Source organism: Lepisosteus platostomus, chromosome 7 (assembly GCF_059453375.1).
Source record: "Lepisosteus platostomus isolate fLepPlt1 chromosome 7, fLepPlt1.hap1, whole genome shotgun sequence".
NCBI lineage: Eukaryota > Metazoa > Chordata > Actinopteri > Semionotiformes > Lepisosteidae > Lepisosteus > Lepisosteus platostomus.
The window spans coordinates 51036608-51047405 of NC_142617.1; the positions used below are offsets into that span (position 1 = coordinate 51036608).

General features: G+C 45.8%; 2 protein-coding genes across 4 annotated transcripts; one reads left to right on the plus strand and one right to left on the minus strand.

The window, feature by feature from the left end:
* Positions 1–283: 283 nt before the first annotated feature.
* On the plus strand, positions 284–3821 carry crybgx (crystallin beta gamma X). Of its 2 annotated transcripts, none has more exons than XM_088641067.1 (6): positions 284–385; positions 1049–1097; positions 1591–1712; positions 1978–2113; positions 2417–2556; positions 3601–3821. In XM_088641067.1, the coding sequence occupies exons 1-6, from the start codon at positions 342–344 to the stop codon at positions 3731–3733; spliced, it is 624 nt and encodes a 207-aa protein (XP_088497193.1). In that variant the 5' UTR covers positions 284–341; the 3' UTR covers positions 3734–3821. The 2 variants fall into 2 exon arrangements, with proteins under 2 accessions (XP_088497193.1, XP_088497192.1); XM_088641066.1 differs by having other exon boundaries at positions 327–385; positions 1025–1097.
* A 2-nt stretch (positions 3822–3823) lies between these two features.
* On the minus strand, positions 3824–7181 carry snapc5 (small nuclear RNA activating complex, polypeptide 5). Of its 2 annotated transcripts, none has more exons than XM_088641069.1 (4): positions 6903–7181; positions 5715–5831; positions 5347–5421; positions 3824–5024 (listed from the first exon to the last, which is right to left on the minus strand). In XM_088641069.1, exons 2-4 carry the CDS (start codon positions 5802–5804, stop codon positions 4914–4916), a joined length of 276 nt encoding a protein of 91 aa, XP_088497195.1. In that variant the 5' UTR covers positions 5805–5831; positions 6903–7181; the 3' UTR covers positions 3824–4913. The 2 variants fall into 2 exon arrangements, with proteins under 2 accessions (XP_088497195.1, XP_088497194.1); XM_088641068.1 differs by having other exon boundaries at positions 5715–5814; positions 6903–7179.
* Between the last annotated feature and the right edge of the window lie 3617 nt (positions 7182–10798).

A 10798-nucleotide genomic window follows, 5' to 3' on the forward strand; every position in this document is an offset into this window, starting at 1 on the left:
GTGAGCTCAAACGCCCTTTCAAATGCATGTAGTCCCCAGATCTGTCCCTGTTCCAAGCATGAATGCGGTTATTATTATTAGGTGTCCTATTGTTGGAAGCTGTTTTGTAAAAAAAATGCTGAATTGTTGGAGGGAAACTGTTTGCACGGCACTCCGGTGCACAGAGCACAAGCACATGCCTGGGTCGCAGAAGAATGCAGCATGTGTGCTGCCTGGGTTTAGCATATCAATGCAGAGAGGGCTCTGAGAGAGGGACAGAAGAGCTTTGCATGTTCTAGTACTCCTCCATTGAACTTACCTGACGTATTTAAGGGGCTTTTTCCTGGCCTCACAGAGCTGAAATGAACATCTTTACTAAGGTTCCAGGATTAGCCCATCAAACCAGGTATGTGTGGAGTGCCGTGCTCAGAACAGATTGATGAATTCCGTGAAGCAATCACCTTACCTTTTTACCTTCTGGCCTGACCCCCTTGTACAGTATGTCCCCAAAGCAGTGCAAGTTAAAAACCTGATGCATATTTTTCTCAGATGTGCCAGGCTAAGTTGTTCCCTGCTAAGGGTAGCGGTCAGCTGTCTACAGCACAGTGACAATTAGAATTCACGATCACCGATACGCCCTTGACAGCAAAGAGGGACTACAGCTCTCATACCCTGATGATTCTTCTCAGGGCGGGCAGGTTAAAAATTGGTCCGCAGATACAGCAATGAAATGACATTTACAACTTGCGATCTGTGAGGAATATGTAATTCACCAAACTGTTTGTCTTGGATCTCAAGTAGTCTGTTCCTAAAAACAAAATCTCATAAAGAATAAGTCACAATATGCATTCTGTATGACATCTGCAGCTAAAAAAACAACCTTTTTAACTAAACGCATGTCATTTCTAAGCACTGGGGTACAGAGTTAAAGATCGGCACAGAAAAAAAGGTTTACTCACAATTGTAGACCACCATATATAAATATTCCAAAGAACATGTTCAAAGCCACTGACTGCTGAAGATAGCATGTGTGTGCACTCTCAAGCAGTCGGTCTGTGTCGCTCCACAGCAAGCTGGGGTCCGTGCTCCAACGTTCCTTCTACGCGTCCAGTGGACGGGTGAGTCCCGGTGTCCATGCTGTTTTCATGTTGAAGCTCTGTGTACAATGCTGTCCTCTTTTCTCTATCACAACTGTACACTTCAGCTTGGATTTGTAAATCAACTTAAAATGCAAAGAATATATATATTTTTGCTACATGCACTCCTTTTCAAGATAAGGAAATAAACTTTTATTCTTAAACAATCCTTTGAAAATCCTTCTGGATTGTGATTTTCTACAGGTTTCTGTTAATCATGCATGCAGGAGTAAACTCTGTATAATTGGTTTGTTTAAACCCACCAAGGTGTTCCTGAACACTGGTGTGTTGTATCACTGGGTTTTGAGAATAATTCATTTATTTTCTTATATATAGGCAAATTTTGACATAAATCCAGAGATTTACAGAAATGAAAATCCGTATAATCTTTTTCCCAGTTCAAAATACCAACAAAGCAGGAATCCTAAGGCAGGGACAGCCACAGTGACTCCTGCGTGACCTTTGTGACCCCCAGGTGACCCTGTACGAGCAGCGGAACTTCACAGGGCGCCGACTGGACCTGACCGCCGACTGTCAGAAACTGAGCGACAAGAACTTCCCGGAGAGATGCAACTCTGTGCAAGTGGAGAGTGGAGCGTACGTACGGCCTGGGCACCCCATTACTGACTGGCCGGGGCCGCCGGCAGCCTTGGAACACCCCCAAGCCAGCCAAGTGTTTTTGTCCCCCACTGAAACTTTAACTTTTTCAGGCAATGAAAGTGCCAGGGCTGCCTGCGCCCGAGTTGGAGCATTTTGTCATTATTTCCTTTTCATTGATCCGCCACGTTCTTGGCTTGCTGCCTGTCCTGATCGGAGCTGTCGGGAATGTGCTGCTCATCTCTCTCTTCTGTCTCTCGCTCAGATGGGTAGGGTACGAGTACGAGAATTTCCGAGGCCGGCAGTACCTGTGGGACCTGTCAGACCGGGGGGAGTATAACAGCTGTGACAAGTGGTGTGCATCAATGGACCACATTTCCTCTGTGCGCTCTGTCAGACAGGTGAGACGTGGGCAGCCTGTTTCACGTTAACCTTTCCACAGGTCTCTTCTACACGTATAATCACTGTGACTTAGTTCTCCTTCAATGCAATTGTTAATGTCCTGAAATGATGGACCTGACAGGTCATATGGCTGTTGCCTTGTCAGAAGCTTTAATTGAATCACTAAATGAGCTACTTCCTCACCTTCTCTGGGGTGACAACAGGAAGCACGCGGCCCGTAAATATTATATCACAGTCCCAAGCTAAAGCAAACATGAACCAGGATGAACCAATGAGGCTCTCTGCTTCCTCCCCCCACACAGGACACCTCTCCCCCCAGGGTGCAGCTGTTCGAGAGGGCTGGGTTCTCCGGGAGGAAGACGGAGCTGCAGGACGACATTCCCAACCTGATGAGCCGCTACGGCATCAACCGCGCGGCATCCATCCGCGTCCTCGGAGGAGGGTGAGCCCGCTGTCCTGTCTGTTCCTGTGCTTAGCATGATATGAATGAAGTAGGACCAGGTAATACAGAAGCCCCTCGTTAAAATGAAAAAATCAACCTAGAACTGGGACAAACCATCAAGCACCCAGGGAGGCGACAGACACACTACTGTGTTTAACAATGAGTTGACTTTTTTGGCACTGTGCACCACACAAAGCCTGGTGCAGACTTTCATGTTGAATCGCGATTTTTATGCATTGGGCGTGGACGTGTTTAGCTAAACCCTGACTGTTTGGCCATTGTCAGGGGAGTTCATTTTCAACGGCAGGGCTCAGTAGCTTACTTTTGAACAGTTGTAGGTATAAGATTACAGTTGCGTCTGCCGATGTGCCTTTCACAGAGGTGTTCTTTTTTAAGGGCACCAAAATTAAAAACAAATCAGTCAACTCTTGAATATGAACCTTTTCATCACTTCATAAATAAAATGCATAAAATGTAAGAACATCCATTCAAAAAAGGTACTCAACTTTTTAAATTGTTTATGTTGTCCAACACCAAATCTGCTTAGCTTAGATCTCTAGCCTTTCCATACCTCTGTTGCAGTGTACAGATGTGCATCTGCAATCTTGGCCATTTCCATACTTTCACAAACCAGATGCAGTAGTCTGGTCATACTGTACCCTAATCAAGGTGGAGAAGAGGTGTGATCCAGTGAACTTTATTAGGGGTAACTCACCTGACTGTGGGCGAAGATCACCTGTTCCATGAGTACGTGCCTGTTGGAATCACCTGCTTCCTTTTTACATGAGGAACGAGACAGGGAGAAGATGGAATGGAGGGAGGGATACAGACATGAAATGATGTAGAAGTGAAGTTTGATATTTATATCTAGGCAGGTCGAAGTGGGCGAGACTAGGGTTTGGCCTACTCCCGAATGTTTGGCAAAACTCCATTACAACAGATCTTGCTGTGAAGCAAAGTGAAAATGCCTCTGTGCATGGTGGCGATGGTGCAGTGCCGTGCAGCGCGCGGTATGAGTAACACTCGGCCCCTTGTGTCTGGCAGCTGGGTGGTATACCAGGAACCCAACTACAGAGGCCCTCACTACGTGCTGGAGAAGAAAGACTTCAACAACTACTCGGACTGGGGTGGGCAGAACAGCACCGTGGGCTCCATCCGCAAGATCTGCTTCAGCTGAGAGACGGCCAGCCCTCCAGCGAAGAACTCAGTCACACGCACACTGCAGTCCCGGGGCGCTTTTCGTAATAAAAGGCTTTTAAGAAAAACGTTTTTTTTCCCCCAAGATCTCGTATTTATTTACAGCGCTAAAAGCACAGAATTCACACACTCTCCTGCCAAGCCATCAAAGAATCCTGGCACGCCATGGCTCAGCTCAATTATACAGCACACGGCAGGGAAAGGAGTTTCCAGCACTGGTCTCGGATGAAACGTGTGGCTTCTGGTTTTCATTCCAGCACAGCTCTCAGTTACCCAGATGACACCTCCATTTGGTCAGCCAGACCAAGTTATACTTACAATACAGCTGAAAACAATTAAAAGCCTCTGATTAAGCACATTACTGTAGCTTTATGATGTGGGTGCTGGGGTCCATAAGTGGGAGAGAGTGTTGTTTTGTACATTATATACCTACAATATAAATAACAGAAACCACCATCCTCCAGTTTCATCTGCACTGCAAACTGAAATTGGATCATGGAATAATAACAGTTATGAACTAGAAAGAACGCCAGATCCTAGGACGTTTATACACGGCAACACTCTGGACTTGTTTTGCTACACTGAGAGTTTGTTTTCACATGTAGAATAAAAGCAGTTCAGGCCAAACCGGGAAACGGAAGCTCTATAACAGATCACATTATAGGAGGGTAGCACTGTACATCAGTTCATTTACTGGGAGCTCAGGGGGAATGATTAACAGCAGCCACAGGACTGGCTTAGCCTGTGCTGCACCACTCTTTCCACGCTGCTCCTGGCCAGGCAGAAGAGCGCAGAGGGTGGAAATTCTTTCAGTTAACTTCAAGAAAACAGTATAAACACACATTTTTCCAAGCTCAGAGTGAAATGTGCAAACCTAAAAGAAAAATGCAGAATGGCCCCAGATGGGGAAGTCAGAAGCTGGGGAACAGAGAGGAGACGCAGGGGTGAGCATCCGTGTCGTCTGTGTCAGCCCAGCGAGAGCTTGCCCTCCAGAAGAGGCGTGGTGAAAAAACAGGATAAATGTCCAGAAACAGCAGGTGCAAACCCCCAAAATAGGCGAACAAATGATAATTTCAAGTATCGCATTCAGTACAGCAAAGGATAGTACAGTGCATTCCAGCTGGGGTTCGGCCATCTATCTGGGAAGCAGCGGGAAGAGCTCAGTCCTCTTCCTCTTCCTCTTCATCCTCCTCCATCTCCTGATCAATTGTGGCGGTCAGCCGCAGCTCCGTCTGATTGATCTGGCTCTCGTTGTCCAGCTGCGCAGGGCCCTGGACACAAAGTCATGGTCACAGAGCACTGGTCACCTGTACATTTCACAACTTATCACTAGTGTTAGGTTTAGGCACGTGGACACATGGTAGCATCTATTCGGCAGATTAGGCACCCATAAGCAGTACTAAACCACAAACTACAAGGACAGTTAAACACCATGTAAAACACCTAACACTATTCTGAAAAAGCATGTGATGTTTTACAGTGTTAGAGATAAAAAAAACAGCCACATAATTTTTTGCTCCATCAGACTGACTGATTTTAGCAGTGATGGGGAGGAGGCGATATCCTCACAGTACAGCGTGTGTATCCTCATACCTCAGTGCAGGCAAGCTGAGCAGAGCAGCCCTCTCTGTCAGTGCTGATCATAGACCTTAAGGTCAGCTCCTCCACCTGCAAAAGCAAACAAGCTTCACTCACTCTGGTCACTGCGCCTGTTGCTCACTCAAACCCTGGACACACAGAGCGCTGGACACAGAGGGCGCCGGACACAGAGAGAGGGCGCCGGACACAGAGAGAGGGCACCGGACACAGAGCCAGGTTGGCTGCTTATGTGGACTAGGTTAATCATGCCCATTGCTTAAGAAAGAGTACAAGCCCCACACGGCATTCGGAGGAAAACTGGACAGAAGTGAACACCTGTGCCCTGGGGGCAGTGTGTCCGACAGGGGGCACAAGTCTCTGACCTTCAGCCTGGTGAGCTGGTCCTGCAGCATGGCCTTGACCTTCAGCAGCGTCTCCTCCTCCTTCTTCAGCTCCTGCAGACGGCTCAGCATGGTCACATCCCTGCACACAGGCAAGATCTGCGTTCTTCACACAGAGAGGGAGAAACGGCAGCCCTCCGCCCCTGCCCACTGCAGTGTGGAGGACACAGCCTGACCTGCACCTCGCGTCCCACTGAAACAACTGCCCTCCTTCACAACTGGAGCTAGTAACGAACTTTCGGGAGGGATGACGACTGCCAAGTTCACTCAGACTCGGCTGTCAGTGATTAGCAATCACTCCTGATGTCATTTCCACTCCTAAAACACTATAAATACTGTTTTGGTCGCCTTGGTCACTCCCCACTCTGCAAATTTTCATGAAATACTCCATAATCCTTTCAGTACACTTCATTTTTTGGCGTTGTTATTCCTAGTGAATCAAGATTGGCATTATTTCTGCCAGGAGCCGAGGGCACTCTGAAAACATGCATGGTTGAGTGTTCTTCGGGATCCCGTCTGTGGCCGAAACTAAAATAACGAAATAACGCCGAGCAGTGCCTTCAAGCTGTAACTGTGTGCGCGCCCTGCTGTAGACCGCTGTCCCACCCCGCACTGCGCCTGACGCACCCGGGTCAGGATCCGCATTGAACGGACCCTCATCCTAACACTAAACAGGGGCTTTCTAACCATGGCGGGTGGGATGGAGCCAATTTCTACACGGGATCTCTGCCCACCTTACACTGCTAACTGCTTTTTGGGAGTCTGGCCCCCAAAATGGAAATGGTAAAGACCGAATTTCTAGTGCTTTTTAATGTTGATTACAAGCCATTATTCGATTTTTAAGGAATTGCGCGATGACGGCCTGCCCCTTTAACAGAGCTGCGTCACGGCGCACGATGTGCGTAGTCCACCACACTCGCTCCGAGTCTCAGCACACGTTAGCTAATGCAGGCGGAGCTTCACGCAGACCCGAGAGATAAACAATTCTCAAGTTATCTCGGCAAAATGGATCAATTTAACAATTCACACCGTCAGGAAAGTGGATCATCGTGCTACAATAAAAACGCTTTATCGTAATAATGGTTCAGTGTCAGAAGGCGTAGTGTCCGCGCCAGCAGGGTATGAGTTTTCGTACCGGTTTTGAAATATCTTTTTAAAAGCATTCCTTACCTCTGAACAGCAGCAGATCGTTCACCACAAGCAAGGCCCCTGTCAGTAATGCACAGAATTCAAGAAACACTTATCTGACTGCGGTACCATAGTTTTAACAGAGATTATTCCTTCAGTCTTCGCATTTTAAGTTACTGCTCAATGCACAGACAGACCCTGATAGTGAACGCTAAAAAGACACTGTACAGTAAAGGGTAAACACACTAACGGACACTGGCTAAACCGCGCAGGAGAAGTAGGATCTGCTCGCACTGTATTTTATCTAGTAGCCACCTAGAGGACAGTTTTAACGTCTTCAAGACAAAAAAATCGGATGCAGGTCTGACACCTGGTGGCTGAAACTGGTATCAGCAGGAAAGTGGGTTGTCACGTTATCAAGTCCGTCAGTCCAAGAGAGTTCAATTCATGTACAGCACAGCAGGTCTCCAGCACTGGTCCTGGTGAACCCTAATCACGTTAGTCTTACAGGTCACCTTGAATCACCTGTTTTTTAATTAATGTTTTTTTTTACATTACTGACCCATTAAGCAAGAAGTTTGTTCAAATAAGGGAATTCTGGTCATTGAGGGCTGAAGAATTGTAATTGATTTTCTTCATTCTCTCTGCATTACTTAATTTAGAAAACACCTTGTTTTAACTGATTTAACTGAACTGATTCTTCCTGGTCTTTAGAAATTGATAAAGGTGAGCTATATAAAACCTGCACAATATGGGTAGGAGTGGAGCCAACTTGTGCCACAGTACTTTGATTTAACCCGCATTGAAAGACTGCCAGCTGAGTAGTCCTGGTGTACACCATTTGTGACATCTTTACAAATAATGTGATACGTACCAATGGGATTTTTTCTTAAAAGCAGGCTGACTATATTTTAATACCTTGGTTCATTTTGTCAGTGATACACATACTGTACATGCTGTATGTGTGCATGTACACACATAAAACTCCCCCCAGTCAGAAAGATGGTTTCCTGCTAGACGTTATTGACCAACAAAACTGTGGTTTTACATGGCAAAGTGACAGTGAGCCAATTTGTTCACATGTTGGGCTATAAGCGGTGGCTCTGTGGCTCAGGATCTGCGCCTGTGGCTGGAAAGTTGCCGGTTCAAATCCCGCAGCTGGCAGAGGAATCCTACTCCGTTGGGCCCCTGAGCAAGGCCCTTAACCCCAACTGCTCCAGGGGTGCTGTACAATGGCAGACCCTGTGCTCTGACCCCAGGCTCTCTCCCTGTCTGTGTGTCTGTGTGTCTCATGGAGAGCAAGCTGGGGTATGCGAAAAGACAATCCCTAATGCAAGAAATTGTAAAGGGTTAATAAAGTGATATTATTATTATTATTATTATTATTATTATTATTATTATTATTATTATTATTATTAAGCATATGAGATACTGTACCGGCCTGCTTAGTGAACTATGAGGTTCAGTGTAGCTGTGAGCTCAGAGCCTTGGCTGGTTTAATCGGTCACCATCTGGCCCAGCTGGTGACGATGTATGAAATTTAGAACAGACGGGTTTTGGAAGAGTTCCTATGCTGAGGATATTCAGTCTTTTATCTCAACATTAATATACAAGTGTGCATTGGTAGTTTTGCACATGGACATTACGACATTCCAGACAGCTAGGGTAGGATTCTGCACTAGAATTCCTGGATTTCTAACGGCGCTGTAATGTAGCACTGCACTGTATTCTTACTGTATACAATATGTGTGTTATTCTTTTTCTTTCTCTTTTTCGTCTCTCTGTCTTACTGTACTACAAAAACGTCTCAACACCCCGAAGCGTTGGTTTGGCACTAAAGGTGACTCTGACTTTTGTTATTGCGATCCCTGTGGTAGTACAGGCTCACCACCCTCACACCCCCTGTCTTCACCTGCTTTTTGAACTAGCAGGTGTCAGTCTCATTGCGGCAGGATGTGCAGTCCATGATGCAGGTCTTCTCTCTGAACTCCACGTCCCTCTTTTAGCGTGTGATTGGAAAGGCTACAACAGAACATGTATTCCACAAAGCAGCACATGGTATACATGGTATATGCACTTTAAGATTAGAATATTATCTAGAAGTCTTATCATGCTCTGATGATACAGGGCTGAAAAATGAGAGATTCATTTTCTTGTCGGAGTCTTTCTTTCTGAGATCAGTACAGTATTCTCTAATCGTCTGGGGCAGAGTACTGTATACGAGACAAGATATCAAATGTGTCACTTTATTTTGTAATTCTCTGGAAAGAACAAACTATTGAAACATTATAATGAGGCAGAAAAAGAATTCATTAATACAAACCAGATCTGAAACTGTTCTTAATCAGTCGCTTAAAATGGTTGAAGAGCCAATTAAGGATTTTATTGGATTCCTTTCCTAAATGAATCCAGATGCTGACATGGGTAATTACACAACATGAGCAGGGCTTGGTGATGTCACCAAGCACAGTCAGGCAACTGGTACCTGTCACAGAACTGAACTTCCTGAAGGACTTTCAGACACCTTTGATGCGTGCCAGTCTTATAATAATATTATAAGATTTTTCTAAAAGTTATGTTCATTTTCATTTTCTGTGCTTTTGAAATGCTGACGTTAAGGTTGACTTCAGTCTTCGGTAAATGCAGAGAGGCCGTGACACAGTTTCCTTTCTGAACTGAAGGAATGCCAGAGTTAGTGATTCTAGAGTACTGGGGCCAGAATTTCTCTCACAGTTTTTCTCTGAGTGGAACCGAGTTCTATTGAAGTGGTAGGAGAGTGTGTTTGTTTGCAATGGGGTTCTTAATATTTTGACAAGTGAGTGTTTGTAAGGTTACTGTTGGAAATACACATGAAACGTTCATAATTAAGCCAGCTATGACCTATGTGCTATGAGCAGAACTTTAAATAGATTATTCCGTTCCTCATGAGAATCATTCCCAGTGAAAAGAACTCACTGTGACAGAAAATGGTGCTGTCTAAGAAGCATATTCACAGTTTTGTGAGAAAGCGAATTATATTCTTTCCCAAACAGGGCAGTGGACTTCTTCATTAAACGTCATTATCTTAAGTTACTTTTTGGAGATATTTAAAGCCGTATAGTACACTTTGAAGTTCCTTTCAAGCTACGGACTTATGCTTTGGGATGTTCAGCGCCCATGGGAAAATTCTTGCCTGTGAAGCTGAGAAAGAAATAAGGAGCACTGTCTGAATCTCTTTATCACCGAAGGGAGACTGAAAGGCTGACGCAGGGTGTTTATCTTTGCGCTGATGTCCCTGGTGTGTGGCTTGTCCATGGGGCACAGAGCAGGTCAGCAGGACCGTAATTCTTTATTTACGGTGTGTGGAAGCCATTTCCTTCCTCCCCCCTGACCCAGCCAGCTCTCGGAGGGATTACGTGTGTGTGGGACCCTCTTCTGCCCAGGCCGGCCCGCAGGAATGTGATTTATACAACCGCACATCGGCTCTCCACAGTGAAGGGGAAAATGTGACACTTTGCACAAAGACGCTGTTTACAGCCTCCAAACTACTCCTAAATTCCTCTCCGGCAGAAATTAGCACTAAACCTGTCATAACTCTCACACGAGCTCCTTAATCATCCCCTCTCTGTTGCATTGCAGGTCCAGGCATCTCTGAGGCCACTACACAGTGTTCTCTTGCCACCAGACTCCTGCATCTCTCTCGGCCTTCATGAGCAGTCCACACAACCACATACAGTTCACCACACTTGGGTCAGTGGTGCCGGCCTCCTGACCTGATGAGAATTTGTTCTTCTCTGACTTCTCTGGTTCAAATAAAGTATTTCAGCTTCCTCATGTATTTCCCCTGCCACTCTGGACTGAGCAGAATTCAGACTATTCACCATAGCACATGGCACTTCATAAGGATGTCAGAGGCTGACATGAGTGTGGTCATTTAGATCATCTTACTCATTTGGCTG